The sequence below is a fragment of the Anoplophora glabripennis genome, unplaced genomic scaffold, assembly GCF_000390285.2.
Source record: "Anoplophora glabripennis isolate ALB-LARVAE unplaced genomic scaffold, Agla_2.0 scaffold76, whole genome shotgun sequence".
NCBI classification, from domain to species: domain Eukaryota; kingdom Metazoa; phylum Arthropoda; class Insecta; order Coleoptera; family Cerambycidae; genus Anoplophora; species Anoplophora glabripennis.
Window position 1 is genome coordinate 969,978 of NW_019416218.1, and position 27,103 is coordinate 997,080.

The 27,103-nt window shown below is 31.5% G+C and overlaps 1 protein-coding gene across 1 annotated transcript in view; it reads right to left on the minus strand.

Annotated features, from left to right (window-relative positions):
• Nucleotides 1–27,103, minus strand: part of LOC108906897 (sushi, von Willebrand factor type A, EGF and pentraxin domain-containing protein 1) — a 129,074-nt gene that overhangs the window by 64,172 nt on the left and 37,799 nt on the right. The window contains exons 2-3 of the mRNA XM_018710334.2: nt 9,387–9,563; nt 686–991 (exon numbers count right to left, since the gene is read on the minus strand). Of these exons, the coding sequence (XP_018565850.1) occupies nt 686–991; nt 9,387–9,563 (483 nt within the window). The remainder of the gene's footprint in view (nt 1–685; nt 992–9,386; nt 9,564–27,103) is intronic.

Below are 27,103 nucleotides of genomic sequence, written 5' to 3' on the forward strand. Positions count from 1 at the left end.
ATTTATTTTTTCAAAAAATTTGAAGACGTTTTTGGATCAAAGTTTATACAAACCTCTTTTCCTTATTTTTACCTTTTTGTCGCTTAACTTGTGTGCGTTTCCTTGCGAAACACCCTGTACATTACGACAGGTTATATTTTTATAGTTAAAAACGTTTATATGGAAATGAAGGGAATGTAAAACTTAGGTGTAATTGATTGATATGATTAAATACATATAAACAAGAAATACAGGGTGATTCACAAATGGTGACCAAATACGAAACCTCGTATTCTTTGGTGAATTTTAAGGGGTCTTTCCTATAAAGTTTTTATCTAGGACACTTCATTAAAAAGATACAGGGTGTTAAACTTCAAAAAATATATATTAAATAATTTAAAAACTAGTAAGTGAAATAATTTGAAATTAGCACATGTTTTTATGTAAACATTGTCCAAAGTCTGAGGCCTTTTTCTAAAATTTACGAGCTCCATTGGCGGAGATACAGAGTATCGGTGGCATATTTTTCTAAATAAAATAGTATACCACTGCTTTACGGTAACAATCATGACATTTTCGGATTCGTTTTTCAATTTTCTACAAATTACTACTGTCTTATGTTCTCCAAAGAATACGAAGTTTCATTTTTGGTATACATAATTTTGTAAGCTTAATAAACTATTTAAAATATTATGTAATTACTTACCTATAGTCCCAGGAAACCAAGCGCATAGCGGGTTCCTCTGAAGATCGCTGCTGCTATTTCCCACTCTGATCTCCAAATCCTGCAGGGGTTGATGCCCGCAACAACCCCTGGTGGTAACTCTCACCACTTTCACGGCGTACGGCCTCAAGAGGTCCACCTGCCACCATGGGCTGGCCTCTTTCTGCGTTTCTGAACACCTTTTGCCGTCGTGGCTTGTACTTTTTTCGCCGTCGTTGGCGTTCAGGGCGGTGCCGCCTCTCACAGTGGTGGACTGGTTGGCGGGTTTCCTAAAAGCTATGTTTACACCTGAAAAAAAAAATAAATAAATAAAATTAATCTTACTACAGTTTCATTAATTATTATCAAAAAATGAAATGAGTAAGGAATTGCTAAGCTGGATTTTGAAAATATTGGTAATAAAGATAATAATAAGTCGATCTAGAACCAGATCTAAATGAAAAAGTCAATAAAATGTTGAAAAATATTATTCAGTCACTATCCTATAGGTACAATTACAAGGGTTACTTTCTCAGTGTGTCTCTTAAATGGTCCACTCATATTTCACGAAAAATTCCCATAACATTTCAAAAGAAATATTATATTTATATTTGAACTTCTTGTTAATTTAAGGAAGAGCTATGCTGTCGTTATCAGAGACAATCTATTAAGCAGTGTCAATACCTTACCTAAAAAATATCTTCACCTCAAATTTTCAAAAACTTAAGGTACTCTTTTATGAAATACTTAAATTTCAGAAATATGTCATAGTTACCGTGAAGTAATTGATAAGCTACTAACATTCAGTTTAGTCAGAGTGCAGTGTATTGGAAGAGGTGTGTCTGCCTGCCCTTAGAACTATATAGTTGTTTTAAATACAAAACAATAATGCTGGAGTAAAGGAAAAGAATATTCTGTTCTGTTTTATATGCTTGCTTTGAAGAAAATATAATTATGATTGAAGTTGCTAAAATATTTATTATTTCCACTTGATAGTTTTAAATATAAAAGAATAAGCCAATAAAGTTCTGTTACTGGAGCTACTTAACGATTTACCGCAGGAAGTGCATGCCTTGAAATTTTCAGGCAGTGTCTGAATTCTATCTCAACAAATATCGACTGTATATAAATTGCAACTAGATTTAACAGATGAACTAGCACATTAAAAATTAATGATATATTAACTGTAATAAGTTAAAAGTATTTTCACAATAAAACACTTTTTATTTTTGCGTTGCTGTGAGGAACACATTCATCAGCAATAATAATTAAGGAAGTAATAAAATACAAAAATAACATAACCGTCTGCATCAAGTAAGTAATCCTTAAATTTAATGAATTACTTTTCTTTGGATATTGACAATGACAAGGTTATATTTTAATTCTGCGTCACTTGTTCACGTAGTGTGATTGAGATGAAGAATTTTTACTGGTTTAACATTTCAGTTGAAAGCTTTAGTAGGTACATATTAAAAATGAAAAATGAGCTATATGGAGATAAAAGTTTAAAAATGTATTTTTAACATAACATAAACTACAGTAAGATAAATTGCTTTTTCCATTGATTGCTGTAGTAAAGCTTACAATATCACTTACTCCGTTCTTCAACCATATATTGGTTGTTTTTTTTTTTGCATTTACGATTAGTATAGTCAAAGAATGTTCACTAACCAACTAGTCCTTAAGTTAATTTTGTTAAGTATAAGTAAAGTTAATCAGCAATGAATAAATTATACGTAAATATATATTTTTTAATTATTAAAAATTCCTTTGAATTATATAATTTGATATGATTGTACTTTGTTTCTGTCGCAATATAGATAAATTAATTGGGCATAGCCAAATGTTAAATTGACTTGAAAATCACTAATTAATTAGGTAATTTAACGTGAAATTCTTACAAAAACTGTCTTATTTTGTTTCACATCACATTTGTTAAAGTATGTTATTTTTAAATGATTTAATGTTGATTGGTATAACTTATTTTAATAAGGTAGATATGTATACACTGTATCTCAAAGAATTAAGTGTCAAAAGTTGAATCACTCATTTAATTTATCAAAAGCAAGAACTTTTGTTACATTCTCTTTTGAGCACCTCTTAAATTAAAAATAATATATTTTCTTAAATTTCTTTATTACATAGGTAGTTTATTAGCGCGATTTTAATAAATACAATACAATACCGGAGAAAAATGTAAGTTTAATTTCGAGTTTAAGGAATTAAATAGTTGTCAAAATGTCGACACTTATTTCCGGGACGCCCTATAGATAATATAAGGATGAAATTTATTTTGATTTTGTTTATGCAATAAGGGAAGTATGGTTGAAACAAGCAAGACAATATTTGTCGTAGAAAGTCTATTAAACTTTCGATCACAAGTACGCTCTTATTGACCTTGTGTTACTAAATTTTAAAAAGTCCGTGGGTTTATAATAGTTTCTAATATTTGTTAAGAAAGCGTTGCTATTTGTTGCGAATTTAACGAAATTGATTTCAATAGGTATTTTGCGAGACAAATGTATACTGTTTTTTTGTTTGGTTTTTGATTTGCATACACCTAAAGACAGTGATCTAGAATTGCAAGGTATAGAATTTATGGAAAACTAAGTAATTTTCAAAATATGATTTAAATTTAGTACATTTAGTAACAATTACGCTTAACTGCTTCCTAAGAAATTGTAATGTACTCAGATGTAGATAAACAATTTTTTAATCAAAATTGCACCTATTTATAAACCCTATATACATACCTACTTATGTGATGTGGTGAATTTAGTGTGGATATTGTTTATTTATATAATCATAATAGAATTGACTTTGAAAATAGGAACACTTTTGAAACCGTACAGATATTTTTTATATATTATTGTTATATTTTTTCTGGTTGAAAATATAATTCATTTTTTCTATCTGTTGCTAACTGGTCACTATAATGAACTACACATATAAAAAATAAACTAATAATAGTTCTCTTGATTGAATTAAGTAATAAAAAAAGAAATAAAGCAACAATTAACAAAAAAAAAGTAGTATCTTTCTAGAGAATCTAGTCGAATATGACTAGTCAAAAGCTCAATGTAGTTGTATTCTGTCTTGGAAAATTCCTTCTTAACTATCTTAATAAACCATTAAAATTACAGTTATATCGTGTGAGTCGATTACAATCTAACAGTTCAGACAGCTGGATACACAGAAACCTAAATACGGCTATGCAAAAGCATCGTTTATTGATGTGAGGAGTAACAAGTGAGAGTAGAATTTGAAAGGTTACTTGATCTCTATAACCTTGAACTAACCGCTCCATAAGGTTAAACGGACAACGGTTGGATGCATTTTGAGACTGAAATTGCTTCAATAATGTTTTTCCTTTTCTACGAAAATAAATAATGACCAATTTATTATCATTAGTTGTTAATTAACTCGCATCTACACTATTTATACCTTTCATTGGAACTGAAATATTGACAAAATATTCATGTAGTTTTTTTACGTATTGAAAGCTATTTTACAGGATGTTTTCTAATTTTCTTTTCATCAAAATTTACTTGTATGTATGTATAAAAGAAATATATACAGCGCTATCCGAAAAGTTCGCACCATAAGAGAAAAAACTTTATGTATAAATTTAATAAATTCCTTGCGTTGTCAGTTGTCTCTGCATATAGTCAAATCAAAATAGCGCCCATCCAATCTCATAAAACATGTCCTATGTACGAGGGGCAGAAGAAAATGCAAATTGTCGACTGCAAATCGGCTCGAGAGTAAAGGGAAATAACATTCTCTTTTTATAACATTTTCCCCTAAGGTACTTTACTCTTGGGCCAATTTGCAGTTTTCGTCTGCCCCTCGTATATAATAAACGTTTTATGAAGTTCGATGGGCGCTATTTTGATTTGACGACATGCAGAGACAATTGACAATCGAAGGAATTTATTAAATTTATACAAACAGTTTTTTCCCATAGTGTGCAAACTTTTTGGATAGCGCTGTATATTTAATCAGAACTAAATGTATTACAAAATCAAAATTAGACAAAAAAATCACGAATTAATAATTATTTTTTCTTAATTGATTTAATTTAAAATAACTTTTATTTCTTAGGAAATTAATGCTTCTGTATGATACAATAAAGTTCTCTCACTTTCCGGAAAATTCGAAAATATTTCTATTGAAAACTCAAAATATTTATTACCTTCAAAGACAACTGTAATATTATTTTAGTACACTTACATTAAAGAAAAAGGCATTTTTTCAATCTGTATGTAAGTATTTATCAGATTAAATTTTAAATGTATGTATGTATGTAAATACTACAAGCAGCAGGTCATTATTAGGACAACTTCATAAACATTAATAATACCTACAGAGTGTTTACAAATTCGGAGAGGATTTTTTAATGATAAGTAGAATGCGTAATAAGCATTTTTAATAATCAAAATAGTTGAAACAGCGCTTAAAATTAATAATAATCAAATTTATTAAAACTTATTGACAACCTCTGGAATCATCCCCGAGTTACATACTACATAAAAAGAGATCAATATTTATGGCCACCGTTTTCATTTATAGTTAACAGAAAAACTGCTAGTTCAATTTTAGATAATAATCGGTTCTAGTTTAATTTTCATTACTACAATATGCCTTTTATTGAGAATATTATTAGTGACAAACAATTAAACGAAGTCATTTATTTTTCTGGATTCTTTGGCTACGTTTCCTTTCTGTGAAAGGACAGTGTGCTTGTGATACTAATAAATGACAATAAAATTCTAAAATAACCCACAAATACAAGTACAGTACCAACGAATTAATGGATATGGTGATAATTTATAGAAACTTATGAATAACGACTTTCTAACAGGCGTGCGCCAATACATCTAAACAAAAGTCAGCGGTTCCAAACAGTTTATGTCGTATCAGTGTGGTAAGTCAGTATATATTAAAAATATATTTCTGATAAACGAGTATTCATTATTGGCAAAAATCAATTAATCAAATGCAAATAACAAATAGTGGAGTAGTGGAGTAGGTAGGTGTCTATTTTAACTATAAAAAAAATGCAAGATATTCTTGAAGCAGTAATTCGTAATGCGTATTCACACAGTTATTAAAATATAATAAAAGAGACCTTAGATTAAAAAACCGTAACGTATTGAAATAAGTGTTAATTAGATAAAAAAGGAAAGTAACACGGAAATGTTACGTCAGCTACACACGCAATGATACATCTGTGCAGATTTATCTGACTTGATAGGAAATCGTTTGGTTTGCACAGACACCTATGCCGTGTGGATAGAATAAATCCTAGCAACTTTTAGCTGTACAGTTAAATTGTTACCTAGCTGGTAGTAGTAATTGGTGGATTTTCTTGCAACCTGATTGTGTTTAACAATTTTAATTTTTATACATTTTTGTAGTACTTGTTAAGTGACCCAAACATTAAAAAATGCTTCAAATACCAAATATTATTGATGGCTCTATATGTTCATCCACTGACCATATATGTGATGTGTCACAAAAATGGAACTTATATTTTGTATGTTGAATGTATCCAAACAGATTTTTTTATATAAAAATAAAAATAATATATTATTGTGACTTTCGGCCACTGTTCTATAAGTAGTTCTCTTCATTATTTCTTCCTTCATTTTTTTAGTATCTGTCACTTGATTTGATTAAATATGTTTAACTTTCTACACTCCATTGGATTATTATGAAGATGAAATATTTTATAGTACTAAAAGTTTATAAAGTATAACAGACAAATTTACCAAACAAATGCAATGGCTTTATATAATTTAATTTAGAACTAGTGAAGAGTTTGTTTCAGTGAATATTGTTTATATACGTACTTATATTATGAAATAATAGTTTCACTGACACACCCTGTTTACAGTATGCTTCCGATGTGACTGATTTTTTTACTACACCAAAAATAAACCGAAATTTAAATATTTGAGAATATTAAATGACGTAAGGACGCCAAATGTGTTACACTTTAGTCGACACACCCGAAGGTACTGAAAATTCAACACGTAACATATTGCAAACCATCGTGAATTATTTAAACTTAATCGCTTGTGCAAACACCACAGACCATCTACGGTTTATTGTAACACTTCCTTTTGAAATGTACTTTCAAAATAATGTTGGTTTCACAAACATATTTAGAATATGAAATTCAATAATTATTGTCGTTGTTTGCAGATTGCGAGAGCAAAAATAATGTTTTTAAATGCCTATTCTATATTGACGTTGATTTGATGAGGTTACAGTTACAATAATAAATTTAATTCTATAAATAGCTGGACTCGTATAAGAAAGGGACGTGACATATAGTCTATTGTTATTTCTAGTTGAATATGTAATAATCCAGAGATCATTGTTATTTGTTGTTCAGGAATATATTACTACTCACTGAAAACAGTTTATTGAAAGTTTTTGTACCATCTAAAATGTTTGGTATTTATTTTAATAACAAAATAGACACAACCAACCCATGGGGTCATTGCAATTTCTTCTATCTAAGAATGTTTTCCGGTTTCTGTTATCCTTAATTCAATTTTAGTTGCCTACATCTTTCAGTTCCCCCTTTTTGATTTAACATCATAAGCATAGTAATAACCCCATCAGAGACCTTAATGGATTAATATCTGAGAAACCACTCGTTATATAAAAAAAATGTTCCAAATCAAAGGTTTTTAAGGGGAAACAGGATGATAGCTCCATTAATTCCTTAAAAATCCAGGCCTTCAAAGGCTTTTGAAGAGTACTTAAATTTGTTTTGATTTAATGACAATCTGTAGTTTTTAATCTAAAATCTTGTTCTCGTTATCTTGAACATATGTCTTATAAAACTTTGTTCCGGAATTGAATTATTAAAAAATCACCATTTAGATTTTTGTTAACCACTTGAACCATTTTTTTGTGATCGATTTCTTTTCTTGAACTCTAACACCCCGTATCTCAAGACGAGACATTTCAAGAAACATATTTTTATAACGCTTTTTATTTATTGATAAAGTCCGCCATTAAAGTTTAACCAAATGCTTTAGTTATGTACTGTATATTTAAACAAATAGAAACCAAATCAGTTTAGATCTTAATGTGACATACCTAGCATCTCGAATTCTAGCTCCAGACGAGAAAGTCACTTGACAAACTTTTGTCAAATATAAATATCAATTATTTGTATATTATTAGGCTAAAATCTATAGGGCACGGTTGTATGATGCACACAAATAGCTTCGACGAAAATTTGAGAGATGAAGACATACTTTCGATATGCTACTCTCTATTAATAGTATTTAAATACATATTTTACCATATCAAAAATTATATCTAGCTATGGATATGACAATAGATTTTCTCACACCTTAAAGCAATTTTTAGAACTTTATTCATATAAAGAACGTGAATGTTTTGCCGTTATTTTTTTTCAAATTAACATAAATACTATTTATTATCGTGAGTAGAAAATTTGGCACGTTCAAGCATATTCAATGGAAAAGTCTTGCTGATGTTTATTTTGTTTATCTAATTAATACTTAATCAGCATAAAAATAAATCAAACCAGTATATTAATTTAATTGCTAAATCATTTTTCAGTACTCTAGCAACTTTTTTAGAAAATGGACTTAACCGATTCAAACTCTTCAAAATGGTGCCAGTATACATTTTATACTAAAAAATCATTGAACATTTGAAAAATGTTATTTATTTCTGATTCAAGCAGTGGCATAACATTTATTTGTTAGAAAAGGGCCTCGAAAATATAGTTTGTACGCCACTGTTTTTTTTTTTGTATTGACGTGAAATCGCAGCAAATGATGTAGATCCCCGTTAAAACTCCTCATATCGAATTAGAAAAAAATCCCTTAACGTATGTCCGAGATATGTTTGGTCATCAAGTGAGGAGAAAAATTCTAAGTAGCAGGGAAAAATTTATTCTACTAATTTCGCTGGTAACACGAGACACAACCGAGCAGGAACTAGGCTTCAAGATTTCTCCTTCGTGCTTCGAAAAGTTTTCGGTTTTTGTTCTTGTCCCCAGGTACCTACTTTTATTACCTTATCCTAATTAACACTTATCCGGGTCATTACCTACTCGGTTTGTGCTTATGTACCCTAATAAACAACAATTAATTTATTTTTACAGCCTACTTATTCTAATCTCATTTGCTAAATACATTTATTTGGGATAATCTCGAATAATTCAAAGTATAATTTATATGGGTCGTAAATTCCCAGAAAGCAACATATATTTATTGGGGCAGGTACTAAATGTAATTGTAGCGTACCGCCACTTGCCTAAAAATAGTTCTTATTCTGTATCTCGAAGACTAACCGTCATGAGCAACATTGTATATGACTTTTCTGCATTAATTTTCGTCGTAGAATCTAGTGGTAAAGTTTGGCCCATTCGGACACCCTGTATATGAAACTGATTTAAACTCAATAATCAGGATCCATCCATATCATTTAAAACTGGTCGGTTTAAAAAGACTAAACATAAATTATCGTACGGAAAAATAAGGTTATTTCAGACAAATAAACTGGAGACGACATACAAAACAATAATCGCAGACTGAGGCGATAACCAACTACGTCTTCCATATGACCCTGACCCTGCTGATTAATGCATTGTACGTACGAAGCGCTTGTTTTTAGGTCACTAGTGGCCTGACAAAACAAAACTTACCGCAAAAAGGCAGCTCTCCCGCCCATTGACCAGAAGGCGAACAGGAAGTCTGTGTGTTGCCGAAGGTTTCGTAGCCTTCGTCGCACTGATAGGTGGCTATCGTACCGGGAACCAGACTCGGTGAACTCAGGGTTACTCGAGCGTTCACAGGAACAGCTGGGTGACCGCATTTGATATCTGAAATGGAAAAATTTCTTTACAATACCAGTCTTGCGTTAAAGTTAACAATGTGGGATACGATTTCTTTGATCGGGCCACTGGGCCATAAAACGATTTTTTTTGCAATCGTGCTCTGTGGGTACACCGCGGATATGATTTAGTTTTTAAAATTCCTTATTGTGCAGCAATTAGCAAATAGAACAAGGTGTTATTTATGAAATTTTAAACACCACAGCTTTAAAAACTTTTTGAACACGGTGTTTAAAGAAACTTGTGTTAATGCTTGTGGTGAGATTTCTTATCCCAAAATAATCCAAATACCACTTTCTCACATGTCTATGAAGTATCAATACAGCAGTGGTACAACATTTCTTAGAAATACTATTATAACGAGCGTTCAAATAAAAACGTGGTCGAAGTTGGCTCTGACACATTGGACGTAGGGAGTAGCTTATAGCGACCAACTTAACCTCATTTCTCAACGAGCTGTATAGCAGTTGTCAGTTTCAATAACGTTAATGACTATATAACTTTATTTTAAAGAATAATCGTGATAACAATAACAAACAATTAAAGGAGCTGCGGAAAGTGTCCCCCTCCTTGTTCCAAGCACTTTTCACACCTGTTCCTCAAAGAATTAAAGACATTTTCTAAGATGCTCGGGGTATTGTTAATTTCACGAATCTTGTCTATAAGTCGAGCCTGCAGATGGTTTAAATCAGGAATAGGCAGTCCAAAAATAGTGTTTTTAAGGTAAGGCCACAAAAAGAAATCACACGGCGTAATATCACATGACCTCGGTGGAAATTCATGTTCAGCATTGAGACTTATTAGTCGATTTTGGAAAACTTCCCTCAACATATTCATCGTCTCGCCTGCCGTATGTGCCCTTGCGCCATCTTGTTGAAAGTAAAAGTTTGTAATTTCGTTTTCTTCCAGCTGGTTAACAAAAGGAGCGATAATTTCTTCTCTATACCTTTGCGCAGTAAGAGTACCATTAAAAAAATAGGTCCATAAATCCTCCTTCGATTGAGAGCACACCAAACTCCAATTTTTTGAGCGTGTAGAGGGCCCTCGACAAAAAAGTTATCTGGTTTTTCAGAAGATCACATTCTCATATTCTGTGAGCTTACATAACCACTTAAATGAAACCATGCTTCATCAGAAAAAAAGGTGATATTATGAAGTTCACCGTAGTTGTTTAAAAACCATTCACAAAATACAGCCCGTCGCGGAAAATCAACTTCATGAAGTTCTTGCTGACAAGTTAAACGATAGGAGAACAAACGCAAATCTTTTTTTAACACTGTGTGGCAGGTACCGACTGATACTCCCACCATTTGTGATAAAACACGTACAGAAGTTCTTGGCGCATTTTCCATTATTTGTTGGACATTTTCTTTTAATTCTTCAGTCCTCTGTTTAGGTCGGCCGCTTCCTTCTTTTCTTGTTACACTGCCCGTTTCACGAAAAACATTAACACAACGCTGAACTGCACTTTGAAAAATTTTGTACTCAACAACGCCGGGAAATTGATTTTGAAATTCTATGAAACATTCCTCAATAGAATACTTCCATATTCCATCAATCTTGCGTCAAGGTCTAAAGTAGGACTCAATGATAAACACTTTTTGTTCTTGAGAAAACACCATTTTAAACGCTTTTTAAAACGAAAATATTCAAATTGATAGCGGCGATATAGCGCTTTGACAGATGACGTTTAAGTTCATTTGCTATACGCTACGCCCTACGTCCAAATTTTCAGAACCAACTTGACCACGTTTTTATTTGAACGCTCGTTATACTGATTTAAGATAAGTTTTTAGGAAAAACATACAGGGTATTTCAGGATTAAGTCGACAAACTTTAAGGAGATATTCCTCATAAAAAAATAAGAAAAAATCAAGTATACATTTTTTTCCAGACGCTTTATTTTCGAAATATAGGGCGATATAAATTTTTTAAAAAATTCAAATTTTTTAAATAATTTCTAAATGAAGAAGGCTATTTAAGCCAAATTTGGCACGACATGGAAACTCAGACTCATTAAATTGTAAAAAAAGTTAATACTACTGAAAATAAAAAATGATGCTGTTTTTAGATAGAACAGTTTGTTATTGACAAAAAGTGTACATTCACTTTTTTCCTAACTCTTATAGTTTCATGGCAAAATTGATTTTTCGGAAGGGTGCTTCTGGATTATGCCGATAAACTTGCTTGCTTGCATAGGATTTTCCAAACAAAAAGATGGCCAAGAACTACAACCGCCTCAATCCGCCTAACAGTAATTCCAGACTTTTTTCCCAACTTCTTCCAAAATTTGCTCTTCTACGCTCTACCTCAAGCGTGGAAACAGATCGAGGTCGTGTAGACTCGATAGATTTTACCAAATTTTCCACTGTCCGGAGGCAATTAGGATAAGCCTATGGATACAGATGACGCGCATCAAGTCCATTACCATTCGCATGTCCTTACATAAAATAAATTCATGTATGTCATATAAAAGCAAATAAAAGTAATTTAAAGGGTGATGTTACCTTTCTAAAGATATTAATAAATCACTTATTACTACAAAAAAAGTCAAATTTTGAGTGTATTATCAAATAATGTATTTTTATGTGCATACAGTCAAGAATGGTTTGAATTTTTTTTCGAAAACAGTGCGTTCTATTGAAAACAACTAAGATATTTAAAGTACCTTTACTTTTATAATTTATAATAATTTTGTTAACTAACACTAAAGTAAAAATATACGATAATAATAGACTAGAAAATTATTTATTTATTTCTCTAAACACGGAAACTGCGGCAATAGAAATCATTCTTTTCTTTTCAAGTTGTTTAATAAAAAAGAAAAGAAATAATAAAAAGTCTTGCATCCTTAGGAATTCAATATCGCAGCACATATTTTTTAAAACGCCCTACACATCAAGACATTCAAATATTGACAAATAAGTTAGAATTTTAAATTAAACACATTTATTATCAAGTAGACAAAATTTATTGATATAGAAACACTTAAAGGATGCCAGACACATAAACATTTCTACAAATTAATTTAATACCTCTTTAAAGTTACATCAAAATATTAATAGAGAAGCGAACTGTTACATCCATACAAGGTGTCCCAGAAAAGCTAGAACAACGTTCGACCACAAAACTTGTGAACTAACATGATTTAAATCAATTAACCTACATACAAATGTCAACGCTTATTGAGAAAATAATGTATCCCTCTGAATGTGATGTGTAACTTTAAAATTATTTTAGCTAGAAACTCTCTTTTTACTTTAATTCGTAAGAACAAAGTGTCTAAAATTAAACCCAACCCTCCTAAAACGCACTATATATTTTAATTTGTAGTTAGACACAGATATGTATAGAATTTGCTTAAGCAAAGGTGTCAATACCTATAATTGATAATGTGATCGATTTTTTTTACGATGAATGAGAATTAATTATACGAAAAAATAATGATGTAGGTATATTTTCTATGTATTTTAATATATCTGTTCCTCTATAATTCTGTCCAATTAAAATTTAAAAATGAGATCCTATCTTCCTGCTCCACAGTGAAATAAAACACTCTCCTTTCAGGCTTTTAAAATTTAGAGCAATCTATTGAACATGTTTCGCTAAGTAGAAAGTAAATCGCAGTGACCTTAAAAAATGTGTGGAGTAAAATAAGTCTCTTATCTATAATTTATCTTATGCCAAATAATTCTAAAGTCCAATATCGAGCAAAATTCAGCTTACTACTAGAGGAATCTGTTTCACCAGTACAGAATCAATGTTTCCCATAATAAATTTTAAAATATTAAAGATTAAAATTAAATGCATTTAGTTGTTGGCAGTTTATAAAATAATTGCAAAATTATAACCATTAACTCATCAAAAACAACAACTTTGATTCAATACTTTTTCGAAAACCCACTAGGACTGACAGACTATACTAGGACGATAAATATTGGAGGTATCATGGGTGTTCTAGGATAACAATATCTTCAATCGACATACAAGTCCACTGTCAATCTCGGCGCATTATTTTCTATATAGCGCTATATGTACTTTTATTACAATTTAATTTCAAAATTTATTTATATCTATACATATACCTATAGAACAGTTATTGTAGATACGGAAAGCATAAACATAAAGATGCACTCATGAAAACTAAGTGGTATTGACATAATATATTTAGGATAGAGATACTTTCTGGAACAACTAACATAATACTAGCAATTTAAATTTAGTGTTCAACTAACAATAACGCAACATATTCTTATACCAGCAGAATGCCAATGAACAGAACTATTTCATTTAAAGGGAAAACTGGAATATGCCATGCAAAACAATCGGAATTTAGCAATTTTGAATAAAATACATACACTCGGCGATCCGGATTAAAATGAACAGCACCACATGTGGTACGTGTAACAACTAACAATATAAAAATTACAGTTCCTTGATGTGTGTCGCAACAAGGAGTTGGTCCGTATTTCTATGCCTATTTAAGAATTATTTACAAGGTGTTTTATTACCGCTAAGGCTGTTAACGGACCTACACGGTCTGAAATGTATAACATGCTGTACTATAAAAAAACAATACCATAATAAATTTACATATTGTATCAATTGTGATTCGAGGTTCTTCGTCCACATGGGCTGTTGTCTCATATGCTTACAATATTGATAGCCATGTAACGGAAAATAGTTTTTTTTAATATTTCTTTGTAAGAATGATACATAAATAAGGAATTACTAACTAAAAAGTTAGAACGTTATGGTATTGGAGGTAAAGTACTACAATGGTTTGAAGATTACTTAATTAATAGAATGCAAAGAGTACCAATTGGTGAATGTATCTCAGATAATATTGTCAACAACTTTGTTGTGCCACAAGGGAGTGTTTTGGGGCCTCTTTTATTTCTAATTTATATTAATGTTATGGCTTTATATATTAATTGTGAATTTATAAATCTATTTGAGAATGATATTTTATTGGCCTGTAGTGGATCGAGTTTGACTGAATGCATTGTTGTAATGAATGCAACATTAAAAAATGTTAGTCAATATCTTAGTCAATAGATTAAAACTTAATATTGATAAAACTGTGGCTATTTTATTTACAACTAAGTATGCATTTAGTAAAATAAATGTTAATAACATAGTGAATTGCCATTGTTACCGAAGTTAAATACCTTAGTTTCGTATTTGATAGTGTGCTTTCATTTAAGTCATATCAAATATATTCATAATCAAATATATAAAAAATTTGTTCTTCTTTTCAAGAATTGCAGGTAATTTAACATTGCATTATAGAATTACTGTTTAGAATAGTATTATTCGACCACATTTTGAATATTGTGCATCATTAATGTGTAACAAAAGCCGTGACGCTTAGTAATTTATTTGTTAGTTCTCGGAACGGATGGGCCAAAAAGTAAAACATTTCAGTCAACACAAATTATCGAAAGTTAAGGGCTCTCAAGTAGGTTTAGCGTCGTCATTCGGAGAAATTTAGCAATATTTTTTGAACAAGTTCACTTAGAGTCGGGGCCATGCGATAGTCATCTGCCGCGTCCGGGAGGCGCTAACCTATGCTGGGACAGAACAAAGAATCCCATATTTTTAATAACGCGCGAAACCACGAGAAGAGCGTAGAGGTTCCAAATTAGAATTAAATCAAATTGTTAAACTGATTTTCCAAGCTATTAAGAATATATTAAATGAGATTGGCTAATCCGTCCCGTATTGCTATGCGGAGTCACAAGAGGAAGGTATAGGGTTGTTTGTAAGCCTAGTCATAAAATTATTTATATAAATGTAAGTCCAGTCAATTAGGTAATTATTAACATGGCATAGTTATCCCAAAGCGTCCCGACATTTAGGGTTCCCGCCAATAAGATAAGAACAGAAACTTCTGGACCCAAGAAATGGGCGTGTCGAAGCGAAGTGTCGAATTCAGGAGAGATCTACGAAAAAAAAGGCAGTTTTTCCTTAGGTTCCACATTGAGCAGTCGACTTAGTTTTAGAATCTCGGGTTAATTTAATAATGCATAAAGTCATTTCAAATTTTGCTATGGATCGCGCATTCCCTGAATCTCGGTACGCTGTCGCGTGTTAATAAATTAATTAATAATGTTGTTCGAGCCCGGTGTGTCGTTATTTTGTTTGTTTTATTTATTGTTATTAAAACCTTTCCTGGAAGTTTTGGTGTTGCCTTTTGTTTCTTTCAACTTCAGTGTCATCCTGATAGCGAGCCACTGGATTACATTCTACGTAAGCAATAGAGGGTAAGTGCCTGAAAATTTATTCTCTGAACGTACAACATTTCTAAGTTCCCACGTATTAATTAAAGTATAATGATAATTATAAACTCCCATTCGAGAATTGAATAGTAAACTGTTTTGAAATCCAGACTCGTTATGATACTGGTCATAACGATATACAGGGTGTCCCGAAATGAATGGGACCATTTTATTTTATTGCATCTAATAGAAAAATAAGAAATAAATCGAAAACGGTTAAATTTTCAAAAGAATCCTTTGAAAACTTTCTAAGAATTTTAAGAATTTCGAATTAAAAATTTCAACTTTAACGCCCTGTAACTTTTTTGTTAGCTACAAATGGACCAAGGTAGGCTTAATCGCATTATTTTGATGTAAGGAATCTACCCTTGCTCTGTGTCCCATTAATTTCGGGACACCCTATAGATAAAGAAATAATCCCTCAGGTTACAAATGTACTTGTTTAATTTAAATCGACTAGCTCAATTACAAAAATTACAAAACAGAGGTATGAGAATCATACTGGAATGTAATAAATATTCATCCATCAGTTTTATGCTTCCTGCACTTCAATGGATGTCTGTAAAAAATAGACTATTTTATTGTACTATGATATTTATATACAAACTACCGCATAATCTATTACCATGCTATTTCGACCCATATATAACATTCAATTATGACACTCATCCACATTTTACTAGAAGCGCAAATTTTGTACGTATCTAAAGAGTTAATTATACTGAAACAAAAAATTCTTTATTATATAAGGGTATGGATGATTTTAATAAATTACCAGTTAGTGTTAAGGAGTCACATTCCTTAAACGTGTTTAAGAAAAATTTTCGTACCTAGTTATGTTATTAAAACTTTTATTAATTGCACTGTCATTATTCTAGACTAAATTCACTTATATTTGTAATATTAGGATGTTCCTATTTCTAAATAAAGTTGTTATAATCTACTCGTGTCCTATATTGCCATTTTTATAAGATTAGATCTGTAATTCTTCATGTAATGATTTCAAGTAATGCTGGACATTGTAATCTAGATAAAGCTGCTTTTCGACGAAGATTTTCTCTAAATAGGTGTGTCATAATTGATGATTAACTAATTGGGTCGTTCTTTTTTGAAGAGCCTTACTGGAGAAGTTTACATGAACTGTTTACGTAATGAATTGCCAGGTCTATTGGAAGGTAACTTAACAGAACAACTAACGATATTACAGCATGATGGAGGTTCTGTTTATTTTAGCCGACTAAGAAGAGAATATCTTAACGAAAGGTATATTAATAGGTAAATCAAACGTAGAGGGCCACATTCTTGGCCACAGAGATCACCAGATCTCAATCCTTTAGAGTCTATCACCCGTGGGGCGATTTTAAAAACAAGATGAGTCTGGTCAAACTATAGGCAGTCCACCTTATGAATGTATTTATTTGTGTCCAAGATTAACGATTGCCATTCTTTGATGATCTGAACTTAGTTTCTAGTCAGATTTGGTTTGGAGATTTGACAGTTCCTAATGCATATGTTTATAAATAAATAAATAAAGCTGATTTTATTCAGAATCTTCCAATTTTATATTTATATTGTGTAAACCTACCTACTGAGTGAATGGAAACGGATTAAAAATATGTATTTTTTATTTGGATTGAAATATTGACTACGTAGCTTCGTTCACATACATATTATAGTTTTATCTTTTTATTTCAAAAGAGCTAAGAAACTTTCGACATTATGAACCATTTGTCTACTTCAGTATATACATTTTTTTTCTGATTTTATTTCGGTGGCATTTTTTTCAAGTACCTACTGATTTTTAAGGTAACTATAGTAATTGTAAATTAGGTAAATTAAAAAAAAATAGTTTCAATATTTAGTATTTTTTTTAAACAGACTCAAAACTATTGTATGAATGTATTGTTAGGATCTCAATTACTTAATTGAATTATCAACACACATTTCACAGGCTGTCTGAGAAAATGACTGTAACACCACAATATATTATTGCACGTTATTGTTTCCTTGTGGATTCAAATGAAAATTGTGGTAAAATACGAAGAATGCTAGGAACACTTTCTCCGATGAAAAAGAACATTCAGGACAGTGTCGTATACAAAAATACGGAAATAGAAAGCTGGTTTCATTACTATGACTGCTGATGCATCAAGCAATATTCGTGTCGCAGACTTTAGATATAATTTGCATTGTGGGAAACGTTGGCACGTAATAAAACACTGTTTGTGGGTTAATGGCAATTAATTAATTGTGCTATTACTGAGATTGGGCAAGGATTAGAGATGAGATATTGATTAACCAAAAAAAGTTATTTTGTAATGTTAAATAGGTATTTCCTTTGCCCAATATGCCTTAGTCACTACTAGTTCACACTAAAAGACAGTGGCGACTCGTGACATTGTGAATAGTTGAGGCCCGTAGATTTTTTACTAGGTGGTCAAGAAAAAAAAAAGCGCCGCTGGCAAACATATTTAAATTATCAAAACCAAACGACTAAATGCGTCTGGAAATTTTTAGTTGCATTTACAATATTATAGAAAAACTGATGTTCACGAGCAGGGTTTTTATTCAGATTTTATAAAAAAATAATACGCAACTGTTAGGGTATTTTATTAATCCACTCTCAAATAATAAATAAGAATAAATTTCCACGTCATTTTTTATTATAGAGATCTTCGCCAATAGCCCTACTATAACCGTAAATTAAAAAATTATGTTAATAATAATAACAGAACTTTAAAAATTGTATTTACATTAAAATTAAGTAACCGAAAAAAACAGTGATATATTTACCTAATAATTAACAAAATTGTTCCTATTTATGGATATTAAAAAATATGAAAAAATATAAAAACTAATTTCTATAAGGCAGCCAGCCAACTTATCTATTTACATATAAAACAACGCCGCTAGCTTTTCGTTTGCCACCACTTTTAACAAAATATTTTAAAAACATAGTGAATGTTTTTATGAAACAGGTTTATTCGTTCGTGCAGTTTCTTTATATTGTATGCTGCCAATTCTTCGGAATGAAAATGGCGCAAATTCAAATCCTTCGTAACTTTTGCGACACATTTATTGTGTTGTATTCATATAAATAGAATATTTTTATTCTTTCATATCCTTTTCTTGGGTTAATTACTAACAAATATTATGTAATTCCTTAGTTTAGCACTGAAATATGTATGTGTTTCTTGTTTAATTGGGTTGTTACAATTTAATTCTTTTAATTCTACAAATACAGTAAAATTACGTTATCGTTTTTTTGTCTATCAGAAACCCAAATTAAAGAAATTCAGTTTATGCTTATTGCCGAAAACTATTTCTTTACAAAATATTACTTGCCGCCGTTATATGTGTACATTTCAAATATCTGCTTTATGTATACATTCAATGTTTTCAGTTTGATTGCATATTAATTAATATTAATAGTTAATATATTAAAAAATAGATATAAACCTAAAGCGACTTATAAATTACCAACATATCAGTACTAATTGGTATCGGTAAATGTATAAAGATTCATAAGTAATTTATGATTTAGACATGTAAGCAAATGTAACGCAAAACTGCATAATAAGTAGTAGCACCTTGCATTATGTATTAAGTGCGGTTTTTAAAAAAATATATAGAATGCATTTGGTTACTGTTACATAATAAGCAAGTTTTTATACTATTATGTAACATATGAATGTGCACTTATATTTAATCGCAAATACTTACAAACTGTTTTATACTGGACATAAAATATTTTTGATTTTTGAAAATTATAATAGCTTTGCAAATTATAAAGGAAATATTCATACCACTAAGCGTTACATTAGAGTATAAATATTATGAGAAAAAGTATAGGGTTTTATGGAATACCACTATTGAGGAAAAAGTAATGTTGTTATTTTCTGAAAAATATCTTACAGTCAAAAGCAAAAGTGTAAATTCAATGTTATTTATTGGTGGAATTATTTTGTTGTGGAGTTTTGAGTGAAATTTACAATATTTTCTTCTTAAATTAATAAACAAAATGTTGACAATTTTCTGTATTTTTTAGTCAGTTCTGTTCTTGCATAATAAAGCAATTAAAGTAACTCCAGTTAGAAGATGTTTTCAATATTCATAATTGTGATTTTAAAAGTTTTATTACAGTGACATTGATTACAAAAATGTATTTTATTTTTTAAATGTTCTTCATCTACTATAGTAGATTATAAAATATATAATCAAAACAGTAAAATATAACTACTATAACCAGGTGTTCAAGTTTTCTTGCATTTAATATATTTAAATTAGATGTAAATAATGTAAATCATAGAAATCTTATAGCCACTTTTGATAATAACAACTAATATTTATAATAATAGCATCAAAATTTTTCTTGACATGATTCAAGAATTGTTTCCATTTTATAACGTATTTTTAAATATTACTAATATCGACTATCAGCAATATTCAGCGTATTAATTTGCATTTTCGATATGATTCACACAACTCTCAAATTAAGGTCAGATATAAGTCAAGGCATGCGTCGACTACTTTATTTGTTAGTTTTAGCAGAAGCATTTAAATATTCCTTTATATTTCCATTGTGGGTGTATGCTCAGGTCATCAAACGGGATTTGCGGTAGTGATTTTGTTGTCAAACGAGGAAATGGTGTCAAATACACAAATCAGAGCAGCGAGCTGCTACGATGATTGCTTTGAATAAGAGGTTGACCTATAACTTCTATTGTAGATAAATGGGAATAGAGAACAAGTATGTACAGCATTTCCCACAATGAACATTTCGTTGTGATTATATCGAATAATATGGTCAGTTTTAAATTTATAAGTAAATATGTCTGTCAATAAAATCACATTATTTTCAATTTTGTAATTTTATTAAAGGGATTCATAAATTCAGAAGCATATTAACTGACAGTTATCTAAATGCATTATTTTCGTTCATTAATTCTGCGTCTTTTCGAAATTCGAAAATTTCACTTTAGTTATCTACGTCTAAATGGTTTCTTATTTTATGGTAGCAACAAAACTGACATAACTATTACCAGATATTAGAATCCAGATAAAAAAAAGGAAGAATGCGACCATTAGATTAACAAGTAGTGAGTAAGAAAAAATATAATAAGCGGAAATAATTATGAAATTTGAACAAAAACAATAGAAAAAAAACGGTCAAGACTTATAATAAAGATATTAAGAGACAAAAAAGTATGATTTGATACGAAACGTAACACAGAACCTAAAGAAAAAATGGAACTAAGAATGTTACAAGAAGAGAGAGAAAAAAATAAAGAACGAATATAAACAGCGGAGAAAAAACTAAGGTGTTATTAAGAAGGATAAGGAGAATGCTACGAAAATGCATTAGAGCAAATAGAAATTATAGGAATGAAGAAATTAGAAAGTTCTACCGAGGAATGGCAAAAGATAATGGGGATATCAGCTTAAACCAAATTGCTGCAAAGATAAAGACCGAATATAATTTATGGAGAAGAAGATACACAGGAAGTGGAAGGAATATTTTGATCAACTAATGCAGCTGATGACATTGAACAAAGAAACAAGTAACTTAGATCCAACATAGAAGAAGAACCGAGGATTCAGTTCCCATCAAAAAGGATATAAATATATTTCAAAGTTGAAAAATAATAGATCCCCAGGAAATGTCAATATAATAGAGGAATTATTTAAATGTGGACAAGAGCTTAATAATAGACAATAAGAACACATACAAAAAAAAATAGGAAAGGAATTACCTAAGAAGTGGAATTTCCTGTTAACTGGTAGAATAATAACAGAAGATAAACGTATTTTATAATCCTACAGGGACTAATAAAACATAAGAATATATCTGTACAAGCAAAGATCAGGTTGTGACATATGTGGATCCTAAAAGAAATGGAACAGATAAGACTGGAGGTGCGGGAGAGGAAAATACTGAGGGAAATATTTAAAGGAAAGATAGCAGATGAGGGATGAGTTAGAAGAACAAATGAAGAAGTAAAGAATTTATATAAAGAAACATGCATAGTTTGTGTTATAAGAGCACAAAGATTACGGTGGTTAGGACATATTGATGTTGGAATCGTACATACTAACAATGCTAATGACATGGACAATTGGGGGCAAGAAAAGAGGAAAAAAAAAGACCGACAGGAAGGTGGAAAACAGAGGTCGAAAAGGACTTACAACAACTGAAAATTAGCAGGAGTAAAAGGAAATGCGTAGTTAATCAACTCATAGGCCTTCAAAACTTGAGAAGATAATGTGCATGTATGTGTTCGACATTTAAAATTCTGTGCATGGAAGTAGATATATCTAAATCCACAGTTCCCTTTGTCTAAAGATCCTTCCGAAATATTGAATTTTTATCTGAAATTTGTAACAAATCAATTTTTTAATTAATTTTTTCCACATAAGAATCTGAGGACACTTTTCTCGGTTCTCGTACTATGTGCCGAAGCCTTTAGTGTAAATCACAGAAGTATTTCTACTGTGCTATTTCGAGTATCCAAGTCTAGTATAAATTGGTTTATCTAGTACCTACTTACTTACTTGTTTTTCAAGGGAAGAGGGTCAATAAGGCCGGTTTTCGGCTCTATCAGAAATGTATCCTAATAATATGGAATACGTTTTTTGGATCTTCAGAAACAATATTAAATCGATGCTTACAAATGTAATAAAACCATTTTTCTTACATGTGATGTACAGAATCATATAAATAATATTTTTCGGGCATAATTTAAGTAAAAAACACTTATTTATAATCATAAAAGTAATCTCTTACTCTTTTTCCCCTCTATTCCCCGTCCCACTCAACTGCATAACTTATAAAAGACATTTAAGGAAAAAATTGAATATAAAAGAAATTCTACATCATGTAAAAACATTTATTTAAAGGTCTAGAAATAATAATTTTCTACTAGATGTAACTGTAAGTAAACCGCCCAGCCGCCAGCACTTCACAGGGGACTCACTTTAAACCAGCACCCCAATCAGTGAGAGGCAAGGGGACTCACATCAAGCTATAACTAAAAATATTAGAATTGAACTATCATATTATAATTAAACCCTATTTTTATACCTGTTTATAAATGTTAGAGAAACAAGATGGAGGTACAAGGACGAAAAAGATATACGGAATGGACACTCGAATGGATGGAGGTGGATTAACATATTTTTAAACTAGAAACATTTCAATATTGTTTATATTAGACTGACAGATAAATATTTTTGTGAAATTTCTTTGATATTTTTCAGTATCTTTCCTAGAAGAGGGAAAAGTTTTTTTTGACTATAAGCGTATATTTTACTCAATTTGAACACTAAAAATGTTAGTTTTATTACGTTATTAAGAGTTTTTGAGTGTTTTGGGTGGAGAGGTTTAATCTGTTTTGCCTTGAATCGATTTAATATTGTCGCTTTGGGTTCAAAAAACATATTCCATATAATATATTTATACCAACATTGCCTTATTAAAAACGGTGATTTAAGGTGTACCTACTATTAAAAACTGCAGTGACATTGAAGAATTATATCAGGCTTGACATAGTTTCCAACAATTTGGTCCGCAATTAGCATTTTACGGGTAACTGTAAAAATTAATACCGGCCGAGAATATGCCTAATGTTCAGTTATGCAATGTTTGTTAGAATCGCTACCGAGCCAAGCGCTTTTAAAATTCCCATGTATGAAATTACACGTGAACTAGACATCACCTCGAGGCTAAAATGACACGCAGGGTCCCGTTATCAGAGACATGGCACGTTATAACGGAGGCTCTTCAGTTGTACAGCTTATTTACTCCATTAGATAACTACAAAGTGAATAGTTAGATGTAAACTTTACAGAAAAATTGTAAATTAGAAATTTGAAAAAAGTCGCATTCTAAAATGTCGTTGGAGATGTTTAACGTCGAATATTGAAATTTGGGCTAGTGACATATCTATTAAAAGAAAAAATCTGGTAGTTTAAGAAGTACGTTAACGACTGGCTTAAATTTAGCAAATGACTATCCTTTTAGTAAATAATTCTTTAAAATTTCGTAATGAGAAGTACCTAAAAAATAATACTAGCGCATTACTAAAAACACTATTCATAATAGTATAGGTGGTGAATATATCTATAAATATTTTTCCACAATCACCTTATAATCGGACTTTTATCCACACATATAAACCGTCTAAAGTGATACTTTATCCACTAGTGGAATAAAGTAACTTTATTGCACTAGTAGAATAATGAAAAAATAATAACCTATAATAAATCAAATTTAATTTATTTACTTATTAACATTAACATTTACATGTATAGTAATAGACATTTCGATTTTTGTTTTATCACATTTAACTTCCTTTCCGTTAATAACAACACTTGTAGCATTGTTGCCATCATTTTCGGAACGCATAACATCTGCCAAAGTTTGTGAAGAATTTGCACAAGTTACGGATGTCTCTTCTTGTACGGAACAGCTATATTTTCCCTGCAATATCAAGTTTATTAGATATAGACTCCTCGACATAACTATCTGCTGCAGAGGAGCTCTTCCATCCACCATGCTGTTTGATGGTTGTAAGATCAGCACCTTTATTGGCCAATAAAATTGTTGAAGTGCGCCTCATACAATGGCTAGAATATGCTTCTGTATTTGCGGTATTCAGAAATGAAACAACTATTGAGGGTACCTTCGCCAATGTGTTGATTCCAACAGGCTGAGAAATACATTTTTGATTGATGTATCTTAAAATGAATCTGTCTTGTGTTAGGCGAATTGGACGCAGATAAATATATTTTCTGCATATTTCAACAACATCCACGCAAAAACCTTCTTCTATAATTGTAAAATTTCTTGAAATGCTCGTCTTCGTATCAGGTATTGAAACACGTAGGTAACTGCCAATGTCCTGTACATCAGTAATTTTCTTTGTCAATTGGCAGCATCGACAGGCACCAGAAATCGCCATTATTAGTGCAACCTAAAATAATTCAAAGTTCACTATATACCTAACAACATGTAAAAGGTAAAGAGATATTACCTTAATCATTAAATATTCTTTATCGGAAGCCCCAGTTATAGTCCAGGGAAGTTAGGAAAAATAGCGGAAATTTTTAGGTGAAGCAGATATCGAGATGCAGTTTTTTGCACTGTGTTCAGGAAGGTCCCAGGAAAAAAGTCTATATCGACTGGTTAAGCCATTCTTTGAAAAATGCCTTCTGGGCCGGAAAATGCATTTTCCAATTGCACCATTACTTGCACCATTTTAGGAACGACTGGAAACTCGGAAAAATCGCTCGGAAATCGTTACTCGGGGGTTTTCGGGGCTGCCGAACTCGATTCTGGCATTAGAATTACCCAGTGGTGCACAGGGGGGGCTCTGTGGGGGTACGCGGGGGGTGAATTGGGGGAGAAATGGCAGCGTGCATAAAAATCGCTCCAAACTCGTTACTCGGGGGTTTTCGGGGATGCCGAATTCAATTCTGGCATTGGAATTACCCGGGGGCGCTCGGGGGCGGCCCTGCGGGAGTATCCGAGGGGTCATTCTGGGGGGGAAATTGGATAGTTCATGGGAAGCGCTCCAAACTCGTTACTCGGGGGTTTTCGGGGATGCCGAATTCAATTCTGGCATTAGACTTCCCCGGGGGCGCCCGGGGGTGGCTTTGTGGGAAATGGTAAAGGAGAATGTGAAAAATCACAAATTATGAAAATAATACTTTATTCAAATAACAAATAGGAGTTTTTATTAATGTTGAATTATTAATTATAAACTTAAATTTTTAACTAAATACTAAACATCTTGTCCAAACTCTTCTTCTTCTTCTTCCCCTTCTTCATCTTCTTCCTCGTCATTATTCTCGGCCCCGTTGGAAGCTTCTTATATCTCCAGAAACATCCATTGTAAGCTCAAGCCAATATTCGATTCCGTCAAAAAACAAATCATCGAACACGTGATCTATCAAAGATGACTTACAAGAGTGCCGGACAGAACTCAAACACCAAAAAAAAGTCCAAAATTCAAGAAACTTGATTACTGTATTTACATACAACGAAAAAGCAACGTGGTCCTAAACGACAGATGTAATACTGATGCTACACAGACGCCGACTGCGCGCGGGAACTGGTCCCATATTTTTTCTCTTCAGTCGATACAGAATATTTCTGTTCGCGCCGGTCCCCGTGGTAACGATACTCTACTCTCTTTATAGCTTTGGCGCCTCTTTCAAATCCAGTTTCGAGGCACAAAAGACTTTCAAAGCAATTGTTTTTATAATATGTGTAATATTTATTTATTTAATATTCAATCAAAATTTTTATTATTCATACCCCGGGTAATTATAATGCCAGAATTGAATTCGGCATCCCCGAAAACCCCCGAGTAACGAGTTTGGAGCGATTTTCATGCACGCTGCCATTTCTCCCCCAATTCACCCCCCGCGCACCCCCACAGAGCCACCCCCGTGCACCCCCGGGTAATTCTAATGCCAGAATCGAGTTCGGCAGCCCCGAAAACCCCCGAGTAACGATTTCCGAGCGATTTTTCCGAGTTTCCAGTCGTTCCTATAATGGTGCAAGTAATGGTGCAATTGGAAAATGCATTTTTCTTCAAGCGTATAATAATACTTATATTATATAGTGCAACACCTCCTTTAGAAGCAGCCTATTGTTTAACTAGTACAAATATTTTTAATTTTTTAACTAGCAAAAAAATGTAACAATGTGTAGGTAAGTATCCTAGCAACGAATTAAAGATTCAAGAAGCATTGACGTTTCATTAAATGTCAGTTGAAATTTGATGTCGCATCGGGTCGTTTTTAAAATGTCTGAAGAAATGCAGTGCACACCACCAGAATTACTGGAAATTGCAAATACATCAGTGACAACACTTATACCAACATAGTCGAGAAAAATTTATGAAAATGCTTATGATAAATTCATAAATTGGGCAAAAGAAAATAATGCACATATTTATTTAGAAAATGTGATGATAGCATATTTTACAAGATTATCCAGAACACTGAAAAGTTCAACTTTATGGGCGCAATATTCAATGGTAAAATCTAAATTAAACATAGAACACAATGTAAATATTGAGAAATATTCAAAATTAATTACATTTTTGAAACGACAAGGTGAAAATTATAAACCAAAAAAGTCGAAAGTTTTGTCTAAAAAAGAATTTGACGAATTCCTGAATAAAGCACCTGATGATAAATATTTAGCAACCAAGGTATGTACTTTTTAAATTATAGGTA